Genomic DNA, 21,954 nt, shown 5'->3' with positions numbered 1-21,954 from the left:
TATACTACAAATTTGTTTTGCGAAATACATTTTGGAGGACACATAGTTCCTGCCAGGATTACATTCATTGGCAGCGCGGCTGTCTACTCCAGTAGAGTAACAGCTGATAGTGATTGAAGTGTCTTTTTAGGTGCTTTAACCGCTCTTGAGTGCACAGCAGGACTGTGACAGATGTGTGAACAGATCCAGTGTAGATACTGATGAGATGAGGACTGTAGCTGACTAGAGTAAGACCAGATGTTACACAGCACACAAGTCATAAAGATGATTATAGAGAATTGACAGAATGAGGCAGCATAGTATATCCTACAATTCCCATAATGCAACTGAATGACTTTTTTCATTAGAAGCTCCCTGCATGTTTTAAAGGCTGAATAGTACTTTTCATGATAAATAAACTGATATTAGTGTGCAAAATCAGTGGATTGTGCCTTTAATAATCAATATTGTGGCTCATATTAATGTACATTTCCTGGAAAACCTATTGTTGATTATTTGTAACTTTTAGGAGACTGAACATATATGCAATTTTTTTTATAATTTATTTATCATTCCCTGCAACTAAAGCATGAAAACAAAACAGTTGTTTAAATATTGACAAGACAGCACAGACTTGAAATATGAGTTTGTCAAAGCATCAAAGTCGTGTGTTTTTTTTACTCGTGTAATCCTCTTCCTCACGATGCCTGAAAAAGGACAAACACGCTCAGCGGATCTTTGTCTGGATAAACAAAAGGATGGAAAAAAAAACAAAAAAAAAACACACACACACACACACACCCTGATCTCGCTGTAGACGCTGGCGGTGGATCCGAGTCTGCAGGAGAGAAATCAGCCTCATGCTGGAGCTAAATGAGCATGCTGATCGCCACGGTGACGCCTGAGATGACGCATTATGCAAACAGAGTGATCGTAGCCCCGCGGGCAAAAAAACGGGGGCCTGCATCAACATTCATGAGTTTACAATGCGAGGATTATTTCCTGTCTGTGTGTGTGTGTGTGTGTGTGTGTGTGAGCTTTGCATCCTGCTCTGTAATTCACACACACTTATCAACATCAAGGAGTTATAACACGAGATCATTTCCTGTTTCTGCTCAGGTGTCACCCCCCCCCCCCCCCATCCCATCCCCGTCCCCTCCCTCCTTCCTCCTCATCTCTCTCTCGTCTGTACTTCACACACACTTATCACCGTTAATGTGCTACATCGTTTTACACCATGAAACATGACTGTGTGTGTGTCTCTCTCTCTCTCTCTCTCTCTCTCTCTCAGCCTTCTCCTTCACACGAACGCTGTAAATACTCTTTCACTTTCTTTCACGCTCTTGTCTCTCTGGGATTTGAACACCTTCTCTATGTCTCTCACCCTCAGCCTGAGTGCTACTGGGATTCTGATTCACCAGATAAGACATGACGCCACGTCTTTTCACCCAGATCACTCAAAATTTATAGATTTTTTCCACTGTTTCATTAAGAGGAGGAAAATTAGACTCGCATATCAAAAAACGACAGTGTGGAGAGTCCGAATTTTTACACACGACGATGCTTTGTCAGCTGTTGGTGTGTGACTGTGATGTTTATGCATCATAGATGGAAACAAAACAGGAAATATCTACTTGTTTTAAAGGTTTGCTGTATGTTTTATGTGGGTTTTTTTACTTTATATCTGTTATTTTACAGCAAAATGTTTCTTTGGCTCACTCTCTTTATTATTCTTGCTCTTTAATCTTGCTTTTACCATAATAGTAGACTACAAGACTGTCATTTAAATAACATGACATTAAAGCAACAAACAATCTCGACTTCTGTATTGATATCAACTTAAAACGTTCTCATAGCAGAGCAACAAAACAGGTAGTAAGTCAGTACTTTCAACAACTATATGAGGGTTTTTTGAGCTGCCACCTGTATGTTTAAGGATTGTTCAGTGACAACTACCTTGTTAAATGAGGGAAACATCAGTAACTGTTGGCAGGGAACGACAGTCTTGTAATAAAATTTATAAACTCAAACATCCACCTCAACCTTGTAAGACTTTTGGCAGCATGTAACAATGTCAAGCTACTTTCACCTCTGCTTCTGAATGTAGATTATCCTCCAAAGAAAAACAACAAAATGACTCAAAAACGACATATAGTTACATTGTGTTGACAGAGACAGACGCCATTTAGTGCCTGGAGGATTTAACCCAACGGTGGACTTTGCCACACGAGACCGCAGTTCATTTCCTGTTTCCAACCACAAGTCTGGACAGTTCTGGACTATAATAATCCTGTAACCTTAACCTAACTTTAAGGACGTTAAAGTTAACGCCCTAACCCTAACCTTAACGCCCTAACCCTAACACCCTAATCCTAACCCCATAACCCTAACCCTAACACCATAACCCTAACACCCTAACCCTAACACCATAACCCTAACACCCTAACCCTAACACCATAACCCTAACACCCTAACCCTAACACCATAACCCTAACACCTTAACCCTAACACCCTAACCCTAACACCATAACCCTAACACCCTAACCCTAACACCTTAACCCTAACACCCTAACCCTAACACCATAACCCTAACCCTAACACCCTAACCCTAACACCCTAACCCTAACACCATAACCCTAACACCCTAACCCTAACACCCTAACCCTAACACCATAACCCTAACACCCTAACCCTAACACCCTAACCCTAACACCATAACCCTAACACCCTAACCCTAACACCATAACCCTAACACCATAACCCTAACACCCTAACCCTAACACCCTAACCCTAACACCTTAACCCTAACACCCTAACCCTAACACCCTAACCCTAACACCATAACCCTAACACCCTAACCCTAACACCATAACCCTAACCCTAACACCCTAACCCTAACACCTTAACCCTAACACCCTAACCCTAACACCATAACCCTAACACCCTAACCCTAACACCTTAACCCTAACACCATAACCCTAACACCCTAACCCTAACACCATAACCCTAACACCCTAACCCTAACACCTTAACCCTAACACCATAACCCTAACACCCTAACCCTAACACCCTAACCCTAACACCATAACCCTAACACCCTAACCCTAACACCTTAACCCTAACACCCTAACCATAACCCTAACACCCTAACCCTAACACCATAACCCTAACACCCTAACCCTAACCCTAACACCCTAACCCTAACACCATAACCCTAACCCTAACACCCTAACCCTAACACCTTAACCCTAACACCCTAACCCTAACACCATAACCCTAACACCCTAACCCTAACACCCTAACCCTAACACCTTAACCCTAACACCCTAACCCTAACACCCTAACCCAAACCGCGATCTTTCCCAAAACCTAACCGAGTGGTTTTTGTGGCTAAACCTAACCAGACCTTAACCACAGCGATGTCACGTCATTAAACATAATTATTGTTTAACAGTAATATGTAACAGTTTTGTAAAGCACAGACAAACGATGTTGTCCTGCTGATATGTGTCATTCTGGAGTCACATGGTCAAACAACATATTTGGTTGTTTAATTTGGAGGATGTATGTTTGCAGCGAGTGAAGTAGTGCAGGACTTTTCTCTGATAGTCCTACTCCAGGAGCAGGGAGGGCAAGAACTGCAAGTGTGATGCTGAGGTTTAATGTAGGTAGAGTCCTGAAAAAGATACGTGGAAGTCAAGTTCAATTTATCTGAAGAGCTCTTCTTCTTCCTCTCTCTCTCTTTCACGCAGCAGATACAGTCATCTGTAAGGAAGGTCACAGTGATCCACTGCTGCTCTGTATGATGAAGTGTCTGCAGTCAGTCATAATCAGTGATTTAACTGTACAGCAGTGCCAAGACTGCACACACACACACACACACACACACGCACGCACACACACACAGAAAATCTTACATATTCATAAGCAAGATAAGCACTATAGGCTGGAATGATTTAATTGCACGCTGTCGGGCTGCCAAGTCTAAACACACACACACACATTGAAACACTACATACAACACACACACACACACACACACACACATAGAAACGCTACACACAACACACACACACACACACACACACACACAGCCTGCCTCCCACATGACTGCAGAACTATAACAGTGAAATGACTGAGTGGCTGTGAGGATCAGCTGTAGCAGTTTATGACTCGGCTTAGTGGAGAGAAAGATGAGGAGAGGAGAAAGTGAGATAGAGAGAGAGAGAGAAGAGGAAACAAGGAGAGGAGAGAAGGAGAGGAAACGAGGAGACGAGAGAAAACAAGGAGAGGAAACAAGGAAAGGATACAAGAAGAGGAGAAGAAACAAGGAGAGGAAACAGGAAAGGAAACGAGGAGAAGAAATGAGAGGATACAAAGAAGAGGGGAAACAAAGAGAGAGGAGGAGACAAGAAGAGGAAACAAGGAAAGGAAATGCAGAGAGGTAACAAAGGAGAAGAAATGAGAGGATACAAAGAGAAGGAGAGGAAACAAGGAGACGAGAGAAACAAGGAGAGGAAACAAGGAAAGGAAACAAGAAGAGTAGATGGAACGAGGAGAGGAAACGAGGGAAGGAATGAAGGGGAGGAGAGATGTAAGGAAAGGAGACCAGAGGAGATAAAAGAAGGAGAAGAAAGTACTGAATAAAAATGTCTTTAATGAACAAAAACAAACTGAGAAAAATAATTCAATTCTAGTTTCCTCTTATTAAACCAAAATATTAAAACATGTAAACAAAAACCGAATGAAAAGAGGAAGAGAGGAGAAACGTGGAAATAAAGAGAAGCGAAAAATGAGACAAGTACTGCGAATGAGTGCGAGGAAAAGAAGAAGATATGAGGAAGGAGAAGGAAGAGTAAAGTAATTAATTAATGGATAATTAAATTGCGCTTGACGAGAGGAGGGAAGTTAAGAGAGAGAAAGATGGAGAAAAAGATTGAGTCGCATTTGTCTGTTTCCCTCTTTATTTCTCTTCTCCTTTTCTCTCTGTTCATCTCCCCGCTTTTTTTCAATTTATCACGTCCTTCCGTCTCTCGTTTCATAACTCTGATGCAATATCACGCTCTGTTGCTTCATTCATTGTTGATTTGATCTCCCTCCCGTCCCCTCCCCTCCTCCCCTCCTCCTCCTCTCTCTCCTCATTTACACCTCCGTCTCTCGCCCTCTGACTCTCTCTTTCACGTCGAAACACACACATTTAAACATATCCCACCTTCATACACACACGCAGGAAATGCACATAAGTCACATGCTCGGTATGCAGACGCACACTGATTGATATAGTGATCACAGCAACACACACAAACAACACAATGAGAATAAATGTCGGAGTGTTGAATATTTTATGCAGCACAAATATAACACCCTGCAGACAAAACCTCTCTCTCTCTCTCCCCCCCCCTCTGTCTCTCTCTTTTCTGTCTTGTGATGTAGTATCAGGGCGAAGCTGCACTGCCAATTGTTGCTTCATCAAAAATTCAATAACCTCCGCTGTCACAATACGAACACAATGACGGCAAAGAGTAGATGATGGAAGACGGGGGATAAAGAAAAGGAGGATGAAAAATAGATCCGGTCCACATTAAAGTCCCGCATCCACTTTTTCTTCTTGTTCCTTCGCTCGGATGTTTGAGCTTCACTGTGCAGAATGATGCGTGTGCATGTTTGTTTTCTCATCCCTTCTGCTGAAAGAGGAAAGTTTTTCTTTGCTCAACTTAAATCTGAGTTTAAGACGTGACGTCACAGCTACTTTAGAGCCAATCGTGGTCCAGTGTGCGACTTACATAAGCGTGAAATGGAAACACTGAGAATAGACTTTTCAGTGAAGTAAGAGACATCTTGTGTACAGCAGTAAAGTTTAATTTTTCTCTCTGTGTCATGCAAAAACATCTGTCGACAGGGGATAACAAGACACAGCTATTTTATAAAATATGCATCTTCCGGTAATACAAAACCCATGTGTGATATTCTCCAAACTGGTAACCAGGTAGACAGACTTTTTCCAAAAACCAAATGCCTACAAACAAACTGACAAACCCCCCATCATCACAGGAGGTAGCAAAAACAAAAGCAGGTCAAATTGGCACAAAAGACACAATATCATCTTACCAAAATGGTTCATTTGATCCTGGACGAGCCCCCAACATGTCACAACCCGGCTCAAGGCTGGACAAAGGAGGGGAAAATGGATTTGTTGTATATAACTAAAAGATAAATGAAACTAAACACAACCAAAAACCAACATGGTGTAAGCCAGAGCTTATATAGAAGCTGGGCAGTCCAGGAGAGCTGAATCTTCCTGGCGACCCGACTCCGCCCACCGAGCTCCTGCAGGTTGAGGACCAAGAGTCTGTTCAGAAGAGGGTCGTCACAATACACAAAAGCCATGTGGAGAAAGAGAATATAAGAAATTAACTGGTCACAGAAAATGTGAAACTGTTTCTGCAGATTATCCTGATAAATGGCTTTTTTCTCCTCTTCTCCCAAATTACCACAAAAGGCTATATTTCATCTTACCAAAATGGTTCATTTGATCCTGGACGAGCCCCCAATTTGTCACAACCCGGCTCAAGGCTGGACAAAGGAGGGGAGACCACACATGAGTTGCAACTAAAATGGATTTACTGCCTATAACTAAAGGAATAAATAGAAGCTGGGCAGTCCAGGAGAGCTGAATCGTCCCGACGACCCAACTCCGCCCACCAAGCTCCTGCAATAACTGTTTCTGCAGATTATCCTGATAAATGGCTTTTTTCTCCTCTTCTCTCAGGTTCTCTCCAAGTAACCGGCTAACTTTATTTTACTTTTTTATTTGTTAGTTTATTTGTCAGGGACGATGCAAAAAAAAGATTGTAACAGGTTAAAATAACATGAAACAGATGTGTTGCATATAGGATTTCTAGCAAATTTGCGACCCCTGTCCCTGGTTAGGCTTTTCTACTGAAAAATAGTCGTAACATATCATTACAAGAAATACATTCAATACAATATGTTTCATATCTGAACAGCCAGCTCAGTCTTTGTGCATCATCCATATTTACAAAATCAATATCTGTTTTTATTATTTTATTAGTATTGTGCACTTCTCAGTAAAAAGGACAGCAAGAAAACAAAATCGAACTCCTTCTCTGTATCATTCGCACAGCACATTGAACAAATCAGCTTTTATTCTTGTAGACTGATCCAGTTTCTCAACAGTCAGTGTTGAAATACCAGATCTCAGCCGGGCACATAGAGATCAAATTATAGACATAAATGTCAGAACCATGTTCAAATAATTAAACTTGTGAAATGACAAGTATTTGCATATTCATAGATCCTGGGTTTTTTAATGAGGGAGAAGCAGTAGATGCAATTTTAAGGATTTTAATGAGGTAATTTAACATTTTTTTGTGGAACAACGTTAATTAAACAAATTATTATTCAAAGCAGAGCATTTTTATATATATTAAAACATGTCTTGAGGGGATATTTCAATAAACTTTGTTTGTCAACATGATCATAACAGTCAGTCATTCAGCTACTGACTCAAATGGTGCGTAACATTGTCTTATTTATCACTATATAAAGTCATTCTGTCACTCCAGCAGCATTGTCAGCAGCAGCCTCTTTTTCTGTTGAGCTCTGTTCATCTTCATCTTCATCTTCAGCTTAAGTCGATCTGTTAAGGGTATAGTCCAACAATTTAGTGTTGCTCTTCCATAATGTTCAAAGACCTACAAGAGACAGATTTTTTAAAAGAATGATCAAAATTGATGCAGCACAGGCAGAAATACTAGTGGAGAAATGCCAAAAACACAGGATCCTATATTTACCATAATGCAACTCGGTAGCACCTCTCCATTACACCTTACCTGCCTGGTAAACATGTCCTTTGAGTAGCATGATCATAATGTTGGGTTTGGCTCATAGTGATGAACCTACAGGGAATTATCAGCGACTCTGCAGCTCCCCTCGGCTTTACGAAGCTTTATAGCAAGTTTCAGCTCATTGTTTAGACGTCTGACTGCAACTTTGCTGTTTTGGTTCACTCTCAGCGCTCTTATAGCATTGTTTTCAGAGAAAAAACTCTAAAAAGCCACTGTACACTACCTGCTCAGCACCAAATGGCAGACACAGTTAGCTGTAGACTAGCTGGTGAACATAGTGGAGCATTTAGCAGCTAAAGAGCCAGATTTTTCCCTCAGGAGCTGGTGGAGACCAAAAACAGAGCTAAAAGAGAGTGAATATTGGACTTATGTTCACCAGGTGGACAGAGACATGACTCCAAATGAACGATAATGTTGATCTGTAACTGATGGATGTTCAATACTTATAAGGACAAGGCTTTCGCAGGCTTTCCATTAAGAATTTTCCAAACTTAAGGAGTTCACAGGTTTAAAACTCCTCCAGAGCTACAGAAGACATTTGATGATTGTATTTATTTATTGGGACAGTGTACAGTTTTTAACATAAAAGATACAGCTCAATTAGCTCAAAGCTAATTTACATCTGCAGTCCCCCACAATCAAACACAGCACAACATACAACAGCACAACAACAAACAGTACAAAGCAAAAAAACACACAGTACACACCACACAAAATACAAAATACAAAGCTACACACAACAGCACATCACACACAACCACAATGTCAGTTAGAAATTAATAATGTAAACTTGTCAAATTAAAAGCAAGAGTACCTGCACTAATGAGAAGACTACAGATGAAGTTTAGACTCAGTGGTCATTTCACAGGCTGAGTACATTAGTACAAAACATGACAGGTAAACTGACTTTGATGTGTAAAATCAGTGGAGCTTCCCTTTAATCTACTGCTGATAGGAAGTCATCACTTCCTGTATTTGCTTCACAATGAAAGCATTTCAGTGTGAAGACAGGGATAGTGTTGATATTTAGGGTTAGCTCAGGTTATCAAAAATTATCCTGATATAGTTTTTTTCTCAAAGTACATTTTCAGCACTTTTTTTTTAGGACTGAAGCTCTGAGGAAAAAAAAGCTAGTAAGTGGACCTTGAGTTAAGATCATTTTTCTCCAAGGTTAAGAACAAACTTCATGCTGTTTGCCAATGTTTAACTTTTATGTTGTTTATGATCCTTTTATGTATTGAAGCATGTTGATGTGGGAGCTGTACTTTCTTCTCCTTGTTACAATGAATCTCTGAGTGTGTTTTTGTTGCCATCTGGATGCACATTTTGTGTCAAGTTATTCCGTCTAAAAGTTGCTGGATGTCTGTTTTTCTAGATTTCCCTGTGTAGATATAAACTACTTTTAACCAGTGTGGTTTTTATACTCCACATTTATTTATACCAGGAAGGATTTGAGCATAAATTACCATCTTAATCCTCAGTGGAAGGACTTCATTTTCATTAACATCCGGCTTCACATTCATGCTGTACAACACAAATTTAGCTCATTTACTGGACAGACTTTTGGTTACCAGTCATCCTCCACACAAAGAGATTTTGGCAGTTGTTGTCTGATAACGGAGTCTTGTAACTTGAGCTGAGCGTGATGCAATTATCTGTTCTGTGTATTTGCTGTCATTCACCATCTCCGGTGTACACGAGAGTTAGAGAGACATGAAGAAATATCAACAGGAGCATCAGAGCTCAGACATGATGAATTTCTGTCTGTCAGACGTTAACGTTCGTCTGCTTTTAGCCAGAAAGACGTTTAATATCTGCTTCTCGGGTTTGGTTTGAAGTACATATAAATAACCTCATGTCAACCTTGTTGTCTGGAACCATTTGAGTGTCTATTGAATGTAAAACAAGTTTAAATTTGTTGTGTTTGCTGTTTGACACTCTGTGTGAGGAAAGATTGTTTCCGAGACAAAATCACTGCAAACTTCAAAATAATGTTGCAATAATTTACTTCTTCAGTGTTACAGACAGGTTTTTATAGAGAAAATTTGTTTTTATGTGTCACTTTAGCTTCCTCTTCTTCATCTGTGGTTTGATTTATAATTCATGTCTGGCTTTGTTGTATTCTTTATTTTAAAGTGTTTGAATGCCTTCGCGGCTCTTTGTTGGACTCTTTTGAAGAATTCTTCACAACTAAAGTTTCTCTTCTCTGTCTCTGCAGGTTATTTGAGACTCTCCAGTCTCTGTTCTGGTCCATATTTGGTCTTTTAAACCTGTACGTCACCAACGTGAAGGCCCGGCACGAGTTCACAGAGTTCGTCGGGGCGACCATGTTCGGAACGTACAACGTCATCTCGCTGGTGGTTCTGCTCAACATGCTGATCGCCATGATGAACAACTCCTACCAACTCATCGCTGTGAGTTAAGGCTGGGAAATGTTGAAATGATTCATCAAATGAAACAAAGTTCATTATTTTCAGGCAGTAAAGTTGCTGGTTGTAGCTTCCTGGTGTGTTTATTTGCTGGTTTTAATGGTTTTATATCAAATTGAAGATTTGCAGCCCTTTTTTAGGCACTTAAACAGACAAATTTCAAATTTAAATATTATTCATTCCTGTTTAGAGGCACCAAGTATGAGAGGAGGGAATGGAAATTCATACAAATAGCTGCTGCACCTGTTTTATTACTACAGACTAACGGCTGCAGTAGAGGAAATTGCGTCTGAAGTTTAACATCTGGGAAAAGCAGGTTTAATATCTGCAGCTCTCTTTTAACAGACACACACAAAGTGGGACAGAGACACTTAAAAGATGCATTAAAAAGTTGAGTTAGCGGAGCTCTTTTCTTAGCAACACAACAAGACGGGAGAGCAGCAATGCAATAGTCTGTTACTTCTGTTCCCCTTCAGCTCCCTCCTGCATATTTTTCCTGACTTTTATGGCTCAAAAGCTCCAGTTCAGTGTGCTATGATTGAGGCAGCTAGTTGTAGTTATTAACTGTTATATTATCTTTTTACGGAAAAACAGATCTTGTGACAGACGTCTAAAAGTTTTACCAAAAAATTTCCCACAGAATTCTTTCAATCACTGATCTTTTTGTTGAGCTGACAACAATCAAGATGACTAATATTTCCTGACATTTCGTCATGCAGGATGAATACATGCTTACAGATCCAGGATTGTTTGTGCTCCAGACGTGCACAACACACGTGAGATCAGCCCGGTGCAGACTACACGACAAATATTTTAGATCTGAGACAAAAAAATCTGTGCTTGTTCCTTTGACGACAGGTCATCTAATTTGACACCTTGTCTGAGAACAGTTGTGTCTCCCAACATCAACATGTCAGAGTACAGTTATTCTGGGATAACTGGTCATTAAGCATTATGTCACTTTCATTGTTTTCATCCAAATTTAATTCAAAGTTAAAAATCCCCCGCCACTAGCTAACCGTCTTGTCGTCGTCCTCCAGGACCACGCCGACATCGAGTGGAAGTTTGCCCGCACCAAGCTGTGGATGAGCTACTTCGACGAGGGCGGGACGCTGCCGCCTCCGTTCAACATCATCCCCAGCCCCAAGTCCATCTGGTACCTGCTCATGTGGCTCCACAACAAGCTGTGCAGGAGAGGCCAGCCGCCCGGGGAGGACACGCACAAATGTGAAAACCTCCGAGAGTTCACGGTGAGCGTTACAGTTCTTGACATGCTTCTGTTTTTACACTCTCAGTTTTTTTTAAAGCTTCTTTTTATTGGGTTTTGCAGGATTTTATACATTTGTATCAAAGACAAATACAATTACCTTTTTTAAGACATGTATTTTTATAAAGAAGTGAGCACTGAATCTGCTAGACCTTGAACAATAACACGAGCAAACTGGAAAACAACGAAAACACGTAATAATGAGGATGTTCAACAGCACATTAATGTTGCACCTCTATTCATTAAAACAGAACAAAACCTCACATCACCACACCTTCCCCCGTTAGGGTTAGGGTTATGGTTAGGGTTATGGTTAGGGTTATGGTTAGTATTCTTGATATACTTGAGAAAAGGGACCCAGACCTTGACACTGGACCTTCCTTGGTCTTATTTTCTCCAAGTTAAGAAAGCGTAGCACGTCCCGAATCCGATGTGTATGAGACAGGAATGCAGGAGATTTCCACTTCATCAGGATCAACCTTCTAGCCAATAAAGTGATGAAGACGATTACATTTTTTTGGGATAAAGAGAAAGAGTAAAGATGCTGACTGAAAGGGTGGTTAGGGTCAAGCATTCGGCCCAGTAAGTTAAACACGGATGGACAGAACCAGAGTATATGTATAGTTGTTTTTTAATCTATTATATAAAGCCACTATTTTACACAGTTACATCATCGTTCACATTATTCTAAATTATTCTGCTTTTCTACAAAACAGCAGCTGCAGACGAAAAAAACAGTAAACATGTATAAATGTTTTATTAATTCATGTGTAGACTAATATGCTGGCGTGGCCATATGTCCGTCACTGAACAGTCATGCAAACAAGCTGCACGAGCCTCAGCCAGGCTAAAAGGCCATATGCTGATATCCATGTTAACAAGTCACCGGAGGATTCACAGGCTTTACATGCAAACTGAGGTCTGGTTACTGCGAACGGTACTGTTGGTTTACACGAGTTGAAGGGACATTTTATTATTATTTTTGCCGGTTTGGACGCTGTTTCTATCAGTCATGATGAGACTTTACTCACCGTTCATTGCTCAGAGTCCAACAGGAACATGTGAAGCTCAAATCATCACACAGATTGTAAAAGAGTAGGGCTCAGCTTCGAATGAAATGTGTATTAAAAACTGAAACTGTATTGAAACTTAGCAATTTAATGCTTTGTCAGGTCTTATTTGCATATTCTTTGAACAGATATTTTCCAATGTAAGCCACAACTTTTCCAGTTTAATACAATTTTAGGGACGTATGACTACATGAAACTAAAAGATTAAAGATCGTTCTTGACCGTCATTTCAGTATTGATATCAAAACTCAGGTGTCGTCTTGGCCACGGTTTCAAAAAGTTCTGACAATAACCAGAGAAAATGAACTCTTGATTTAGTAAAACGTGCTCTTAAGACTCCTTGCTTCAACTTTGACATACTGTACTTGTTGTAGTTGTGTGCACACATACAGGAGTTTTTCTACACAATGAGGAATTATTATGAAGATATCAGATGTGATCACTTGCAGTTTTACCTCCAAAAAAGTGGAAAGTGGGTTAAATAATAAAACTGAACTGAGGGTTTGTTTACAACCTATGTGACTGGCTGACACTTGTTCCTGTTTAACTGCACGTTTCAAGTCATTTGAGTGAATAAAATATTACCATAAAGGATAGAAATGATGAAGCAAAACTTTGAAAATACAACCCAAGTTGTAAAAGAAATCCTTCCTTTTAATTATAGTAACCTCTTGTCCTGTTGGATCGTATTTATTATGTTAGTCCTGATTAATCACAGTAAGACCAGTTAAGATACTTTATGTATTAAAAAACAATGTAATATAACTAAATTTAGGTGATAATAGATCACAGTCTATAATAAACACCAAAACAAAGAAAGAATTGTAGTTTATTGGTGGAAAATCACTATTAAACAAATAAATCCAGAGCTCACAATCGATCAGAGCAGAAACCAACTTGCTCAGTGTGAGAGAGGAGTTACTGTAAGAGTACAAAAAAAGAAGCTATTTTACTGAAATACAAACACACAGCTCATAGATTGACATCAGCTTTGTGTTTATGAGCACAGAGGGAACATCAGCGGAGAAACACGTCCCGATAAACACATTTAAAATCAACAGTCCAGTCATCTGCAGAGAGAGAGAGAGAGAGAGAGAGACTGTGAGCAAGCAGCACAGAATGACAAGGCTTTTTCACAAACACACACACACACACACACATGCACACACACAGTGCAGCTGGCATGTTCACCTCAGCTGCAGTCAGCTGAGTTATATAAGCCAACCAGCCCACATAAGTTCACAGAGCCACACAGCGCTGCAGAGATCTGATCAAGGGAGAGTGCCGGTGTGTGTGTGTGTGTGTGTGTTTAAATGTGTGCGTGCATGTGTGTTGACAAAGTAAGCAGAAAAACAGCATGAGATATGCGTGCATGTGTGTGTGTGTGTGTGTGTGTGTGTGTTAATGCACAACAGTGAGAGAGAGAGAGAGAGAGAAGAAGCGTGGATGATTTAGACGAGAGTGAAACATGATGAAAATGAAATGGAAACAGTGAAGTGAAACATTGAATATCGACTGAAAACCAGAATAAAATGCGAAACACGGAGAGAGAATATGACAGAAAAGGCAGAAGAAGATGGTGGTGGAATATGACTCTGTGTGTGTGAGACAGAAATAAATTAGTAGACTGTATCATACAAATCTGTAAATATAATATAATAAAAATCAGAGTAAAAACACTTTTAAGTCAGAAATTGAAGGAAGCTAAACAACCAGAATTTCCAAGTTTGACTTTGCTTAACATGAAGGAAACTTTGAGAAAGATCCTCACTTGACAACAAACTGACAACCAAAAACACTTTAAGTTTAAGGCTCATAATTTTTATTATCAATGTATTTTCATATATTCCATTTTTTTAAAAGGAGAAGTTTCTGTATGAACGAGTTCTCACTCAGATTGTATAAACTCACACATCCAGAACTGGTTGTTTGTTGTTGCAAGAAGACACCAAGTAAAATTAAATCCAAGGAAATAATGTCCTCTTGTAAAAAAAAGTGTTGTGGTTAGTCAAAGTAAAGAGAAAAGTGATAAGAAAAAACAAATTAATTGATGTTTATTCACTTCTAAGTAACTAAAAAGTACCCAAAACATATTAAAATACAGTGTGCACTAATAAACATTTTAAATTAGATTTTTTTTCATATTAATTATTTTCTAAAATCTGTTTTTCAATCAAAACAACACAAATAAAGTCCTGGATATTTTTTTTGTAACAAACATAATAACTTTTTTTAATTCAGTCTTTTTGCTGTTTCTGTTTCTGTTGAAGATCACAATAAAACCAGATGTTTTACCTTTTGTGTCAATAAAGATTGAGACAGTCTGGTTGAAAGCCTTCACCTCACATGAACTCTTACTGCAGAATCAAAGAACAGCTGCTGTCTGGTTACCTGCCGGACTTTATTCTGCTCTTCATAAGAAACTCGGGTCTTCTACATGTCGACCAAACAAGCTTGATTTCCCTCGTGTAGCTGCACCCGAACCGTTCGATAACCAGATTTTGATGAATGACGCTGTCGAGCGCAGGAGGCGACTGTCCGGTAACCAAAAGTTCATCAGTGTTCATCAGTGTAAGTGATGAAGAGTCCTTAGACAAGACTCTTCAACACCTACCTTTGTCTCAGAGAACTCAGAGAAATCAAACTTCATGATTAAAAGGCCTCTTAACACACTTTAAGGACTTGACAGCAGCTCTTCAAAAACAACAAAAAAAGTCACTTCTTGAATGATTTCATCAGAAAAACACAAGAGAAGAAAAAGTAATCATCCACAGGTGTGTAGAGGAGATAGTGACTTCTGTTACCACAGTAAACAATAATACATAATAGATGACTTGCTGCAGAGCAACCGATTCACCTTAAAGGAAAGATTCACAATGTCTATCTTAAAACAACCGTCAGGTGAACACTGAAACATGTTTTTTTCTTGTTGTAATCATTCCTCCTGTTCATACTGACCATTAGAAGATCCCATTATAATGCACTTACAGTGGGAGTGATGGGGGACAACAATGTATTTAAAAGCTTATTTGATGATGATCTGAGGCTACAGCCGTCAGCGTTGGTCAAACAAAGTGAATTTGCATTCAAATTAGAAAACAATAAAGAGGTATTTCAGCACAATTGGTTCACAATTTGTCAAGTTTGTCTTAAAACACTAGTCAGGTGAACATTGAAACATGTTTTTCTTGCTGTAATTATTCCTCCTGTTCATACTGACCATTAGAAGATCCCTTCATAATGACCTTAACAATGGAAGTGATGGGGGACAAAACCCACAGTCCTCCTCCTGTGCAAAAATGTGTTTTATTTGAAGCTTATATGACGCTTCAAAATTTGCCAAAACAAATCAATATCTTTCAAAGTTACTGTCCTTTTAGTGCCGAAGTCCCTCTTTTTGTTATGATCCGTCCACTGCAGTTGAACAGGAAAACATCGTCCATGGAGACACAAAAGGGGAATTTTTTTACTAAAAAGACTGTAACTGTGGAAGATATTCACTTTGTTTGACCAACGCTGACGGCTGTAGCCTCATATCATCATCAAATAAGCTTTTAAATACATTGTTGTCCCCCATCAGTCCCAGTGTAAGTGCATTATAAAGGGATCTTCTAATGGTCAGTATGAGCAGGAGGAATGATTACAGCAAGAAAAAACCAGTTTCACTGTTCATTCAGGCACCTGATTGTTGTTTAAGGACAGATTTTAAAAAAAATCTGTCCTTTAAGGTGAATTGGTTGGTCTGCTAAAGTGACAGCAGCAAGTCATCTATTATGTATTATTACAATGGAACAATGTATTTAAAAGCTTATTTGATGATGATATGAGGCTACAGCCGTCAGCGTTGGTCAAACAAAGTGAATATCTTCCATAGTTTCAGTCTTTTTAGTACAAAAAATTGCCCTTTTGTGTCTCCATGGACGATGTTTTCCTGTTCAACTGCAGTGGATGGACCATAACTAAAAGAGGGACTTCGGCACTAAAAAGACAGTAACTTTCAAAGATAATGATCTGTTTTGACAAATTTTTAAGCTTTATATTAGCTTCAAATAAACTTTTAAATACAGACTTCCATCACTTACATTGTAAGTACATTATGAAGGGATCTTCTAATGGTCAGTATGAACAGGAGGAATGATTACAGCAAGAAAAACATGTTTCAATGTTCACCTGACTAGTGTTTTAAGACAAACTTGACAAATTGTGAACCGATTGTGCTGAAATACCTCTTTATTGTTTTCCAATTTTCATGCAAATGTATCGTGTCTGTTTCTCTTATTTCCACTCTTTGTTGTCTATCTTTGCAAACGCTCTGTTGTTTTGATAAATATTGCATGAATAACACTTTCTTTTGCATCACTGAACACAGGAATTGTTTAAAAGAGTGAAAAATCAATGAATAATATAGGTCCGCTGTGATGCTGTAGGTCTCTAAAAATAACCCGAACGCTCTCAGTACACTTGATTCAATTGGCTCAATCATTTGATGAGGTGAGAAGAGACGTTTTTTTTTATGGCAAAGATAGATTTCTGCTCATTTCTGTCACGCAGATGATTATAATTCTGGATGAAAGCGTTCGCTAAAGGCCTAAAATGTAAATGAAGAGCAGAAGTTCTCACTCCAAAATGTTATATATCCACTCTTGAGTGTGGGGAGGGGGATGATTAACTGAAGTTCATTATTCAACATCTCTGCAATATGGAGGATTCAGGCTGTAAAAGTGTCATTCTACCAGCCAAAGGCAATTCATTACCTGCTTTCTTTTTTTGTTTTAGTTTGGTACCATTAATCATTTTTTCAAGAGAGAGCGTCGCTGTTTCAAATAAAAAATAAAAAAAACTCTGGACATGTTTCATTTTCAGATGTATAATCAGGTTGGCATAGAGGAAAACAAGATAGATGGATGGGTGTAGAGAAAGACAGAAGAAGAAGATGGACGAAAAAACAGAGACAGATGGAGAGATGTGGTGATGAATGTGTTTAACGTGATCCCTTTTTTTTTTTTTTTCTCTTTGCAGGAACGTCACGCTGACAGTCTGATACAAAATCAGCATTACCAGGTCTGTACAGCTTCATGTTTGTTTGTTTACAGTGTGTAGAGGTGTGTGTGTGTATGTGTGTGTGTGTATGTGTGTGTGTGTGTGTGTGTGTGTCGTCTTAAGACCAACACAATCCTCCCAACAACCTGAGTATCTGATGGTTTCCACAACATAACACGAAAAACGTCACAGCAACTCAAACTAGTTTAACTTCTCACCTCCTTCCTGTGATGTCACAGTGTACTGATAGAGTACACTGTGACATCACTGTTGGGTGTGGTTACAGATGCAACAGACTTTAAAGTCCCCCAATTAAGCATTTATTAAGCAGTATACAAGAAGTTAATAAACACATTATAACACATTTATAACACATTGTAATGTAGTTTTAAGTAGATATAAGTGTTTGTTGATAAATTTGTCAACAACTATAACTTCTGTTGTGGGCATCCATTACTGGAGGTTGCTGTATGAATATATAAGAGAATTAATAGTTGCTGACAAGTACTGTACATTAATAAACACTTAAAAATGTCCGTATATCTGAGTAAACCTACATTAAAGTGAATTATGAACCATATACCATGTTTGTATACTACTTATAAATGCTAAAAGTGGGGCTTTAAAGTTAAGTCTTATACTTTTAAACTTTTAAAGGATTTCGCTGGCGATTTTCTATATTAATAATGAATTGATCTACTTACAAGTATTATGTGTGTATCCAAAGCCTGATAAATCTTATTCCTCTGTGCTGTAGACCTCCATTGTTGTCCAAAAACCATTAAAAACACATGATTGAGCCACACTGCTGCACTGGGTAACATGTTCCTTCATCATGAAGGCAGTGTTCACGGTAGATTGTTTAGAAACAGCTTCAAAGACTAATAACAGCAATCACATTTTCAGTCTCTGGAGAGTAGTTCTGTGTAAGGCAAACGCCTTTGACAGAGTTTCACTAGCTTGTTTTCACAACCTCTTGACTGAGGCTGAAGGGATGCTAGTAAAGCACTTTACTACTATGGAACTACTCTCCGGAGACTGAAAACATGATTGCTATTATTAGTCTTTGGAGCAGTTTCTAAACAAACTAACGTGACTGTAATCTTTGTGATGAAAGAACATGTCCCCCAGTGCAACAATGTGACTCACTGACATTTTTTTTTTATAGTTTTTGGACAACAACGGAGGTTTACAGCACAGAGGAATAAGATATATCAGGCTTTGGACACACATACACACAATACTTGTAAATAGATCAACTCATTGTTGGTTTGGCTCTGCACATGAAATCTATTGACAAAAAGAAAAATGGCAGCCAGATCCTGTAACACCAGGCTGAAAAGCAGTGTTTCACTCTCCTCTCTGGTTGAGAGTTTAAAGATTGTTCCACCTCTGACACCCAGCATCACTGATGACATTATGTTGGAATAGCGTGAAATCAGTGGGAGGTACAACACAAAACCAGGACCCGCTTGTAAAAACATTGCTACTCGTGGTCAAAAACTCCTTCATATAATGCATCTATATATGCATCTTCCTGCACTGACGGTAATGTGAAGTTGAATTCTGTGAGGGTTCAGTGTTTAATAACCTGACGAGCCAGATGGTTTGTTACACAGAACCAGCTGAAAAGTCGTCCTTGGAAACTGTTTGGAAAAGGGCAGGCACTTTAAAAAAAAAATACTTGGCAGGTGATTGGATGAACCAATCTGTCTATCGCCATCTATCACTGACAATTACTTCTCGCTATCGTCACACCTAAACCAATCACGTAGCTGCCAGTAGTTCCAGGAAGCTGATTGGTCTGAACCACCGTCAGATTCTGCAGTAACAATCCAGCTGCCTCGCTAGTGTTTAATGTTAAAGGTGGACTTTTGATAGTTCTAGGAACTTTGGCAGGGTAAAAGTTATTAAAATTGTCTCCAGTCTCCCACTTTTCAGTCAAAAGCAGTTTCATGTACCTAACAACCACTTTTAACCAATTGTCAAGAGATTTTTTATGTTCTTGGCTTTATTGGAGGAATTTATCATCTGTTTTTTATTAGCTGCAAAGTAAGCTGATGTGTTTAACCTTCTCAGCATTGAAAGTTTTAGAGAATGTTTAGAGTTTTTTTTTTTTTTTTTAAAAAAAGCTGTCCCCTAATATAAGTTAAAGTGGGAGAAAGCACCTTTTTTTTAAACTCTTCAACACTTGTGTTCATAAGTAAAATAACAGTATATTGTATTTGGCAGCCGTGACCGTCGTTTTGATGTCCAGCTTTCGGGGATTTTTGTAGGAATTTGTAGCAGCAAATCATCCGAGACCGATCTCTTGTATCCTGACACCTCAGCTCTGGCAGCGACTACAAACGCAGGAATGCCAGTACTTTGTATTTGGCAGTGACGATTGTTACTTTGATATCCGTCCATGTTTTTTAAGGATTGTTGTAGGAATCTGTCCTTCACTTTAACAGTGAGTGTGTGGTGTGTTTGGCAGAGGCGGAGAGTGACAGCGTGCCAGACCGTCCTGTTTGGCAGTCACAGGTGTTGACTGTGGGAGGATGCAGTGTGTGTGTGTGTGTGTGTGTGTGTGTGTGTGTGTGTGTGTGTGTGTGTGTGTGTGTGTTTGAATTACCACCCACTGAGCACCAAATGCTGGTGAAATTTGTCTTTGGTCGTTAAATCAATAAGGGTCATACGCCTCATTGGCTGATTACTTAATGAGACAATAACATTTAAATTTCTTACGTCAGGTTGAATTCAGCTGCACTTGATGATCAACCAGTGAGTTTAAAATGAACACACAGTACTGAGTCTATAAAAACATTGACAACAGTGTGTGTAATTACTTCTCACAAGTATTTTTTTACACCCTAAAAAGAAATTAAACAGTTTCAGTCCATCAGGTTAGAGACTATTAAAAATAGCAAACGTCTCTTATATAGTAACACTGAGCCTAAAAATGTCCTTAGAAGTTTCCTAGAAAAAATAATATATGAATAATGATTTTTTATCCTGTTTACAAGACACCACAAATTCATATAAGCCAGATCCAGAAAGCTGCATATACATTTTCAAATAATAAAACAAAAAAAAATCACAACAGCATTTACTGTTTAATACTTTAAATACTGATTAAATAATCCATCTTGCCTTCTTTTCCAGGCTTTTGGGGGGAAATTAAAGAATATGTTCACAATTTTTCAAGTCTGTCTTAGAGTGGTAGTCAGGTGCTCATATGAACATTGAAATTGGTTTAGCTTGCTGTAATCATTCCTCCTGTTCATACTGGCAATTAAAAGATCCCATCCTTGATGCAGTTTTAATATAAGGGATATAAGGGAAAATCCACAGCCCTTGTTTCATGCAAAAAACGTATTTGAAAGTTTATCAGAAGCTAAAGTCATCCGAATGAGTCAAATCAAGTGGATATCTTCCAAAGTTACCACATTTTTACTGAAAATTTCCCTCTTTTTGTTACTATCCTCTCACTACTGTCTGTAGAGACACAAAAAAACACTTCAACCTTGGAAGATATCCACCTAATTTGACTAATGTGGACAACTGAAGCCTCACATTAGCCTCAGATAAACTTTGAAATATATTTTTGCTCAAACAAGGACTGTGGATTTTGGCCTCCATCACTAACATTGTAAGCATATTTGAAAGGGAGTTTTTAATGGCCAGTATGAACAGGAGGAATGATTACAGCGAGGAAAACCTGACTGTTGTTTTTAAGATAGACTTGAAATATTGTGCATCTATCCTTTAAACACAAAACTTAAACAGCTCTCCAATTTTTTATCGTCTGAACACCAGAATATTTCCAGTTTTGTCTGCCCATTTCATGGAAAACTGACACTTTTGAATCATCATATTGTGTACAGTACAAAAGAAAATGAGACTCACTTTCCAATTCTTCCAAATCACAAAGCTCGTACAATCTGTTTCCTTCCTGAATATTTCTGAATCTGCCAAACTCAGCAGTGAGAGGAAGAACAGCAACTCTCATCTGAACTCGAGTTGTCTGGCTTCTAGATAAGCGAGATGCAACATGCTCTATGATTCAGGGCCAAACTTTTGTTTCATATGTCCTTAATTTTGGTTCTGATGAGATATTTTTAAACTACTTGCTTTAAACTTGGAAAAAAGCTTATTTTTAATACTGTTAACATTATGACACAAACTATATCAGCCCATTAAAAGATAGAACTCATATAGAAAACTTTATAAATGATACAAAAATAGTGAGATAACAAGATAGTAAAATATAAAAGTAAAGAAAAACATGTTGAAAAAAAACAATAGAATAGCAGCACAGC

The 21,954-nt window shown here is 38.7% G+C and overlaps 1 protein-coding gene across 1 annotated transcript in view; it reads left to right on the top strand.

Moving 5' to 3' along the window:
* trpc5a (transient receptor potential cation channel, subfamily C, member 5a) overlaps window positions 1-21,954 on the top strand; it is a 164,128-nt gene that overhangs the window by 137,970 nt on the left and 4,204 nt on the right. Inside the window, exons 14-16 of the mRNA XM_044342493.1 lie at window positions 10,066-10,261; window positions 11,317-11,526; window positions 17,633-17,674. Coding sequence (XP_044198428.1) covers window positions 10,066-10,261; window positions 11,317-11,526; window positions 17,633-17,674 — 448 coding nt within the window. The remainder of the gene's footprint in view (window positions 1-10,065; window positions 10,262-11,316; window positions 11,527-17,632; window positions 17,675-21,954) is intronic.

The sequence above is a fragment of the Thunnus albacares genome, chromosome 22, assembly GCF_914725855.1.
Source record: "Thunnus albacares chromosome 22, fThuAlb1.1, whole genome shotgun sequence".
Taxonomy (NCBI): domain Eukaryota; kingdom Metazoa; phylum Chordata; class Actinopteri; order Scombriformes; family Scombridae; genus Thunnus; species Thunnus albacares.
Note: the sequence above shows the minus strand (reverse complement) of the source record. Positions and strands in the feature narration are given on the sequence as shown.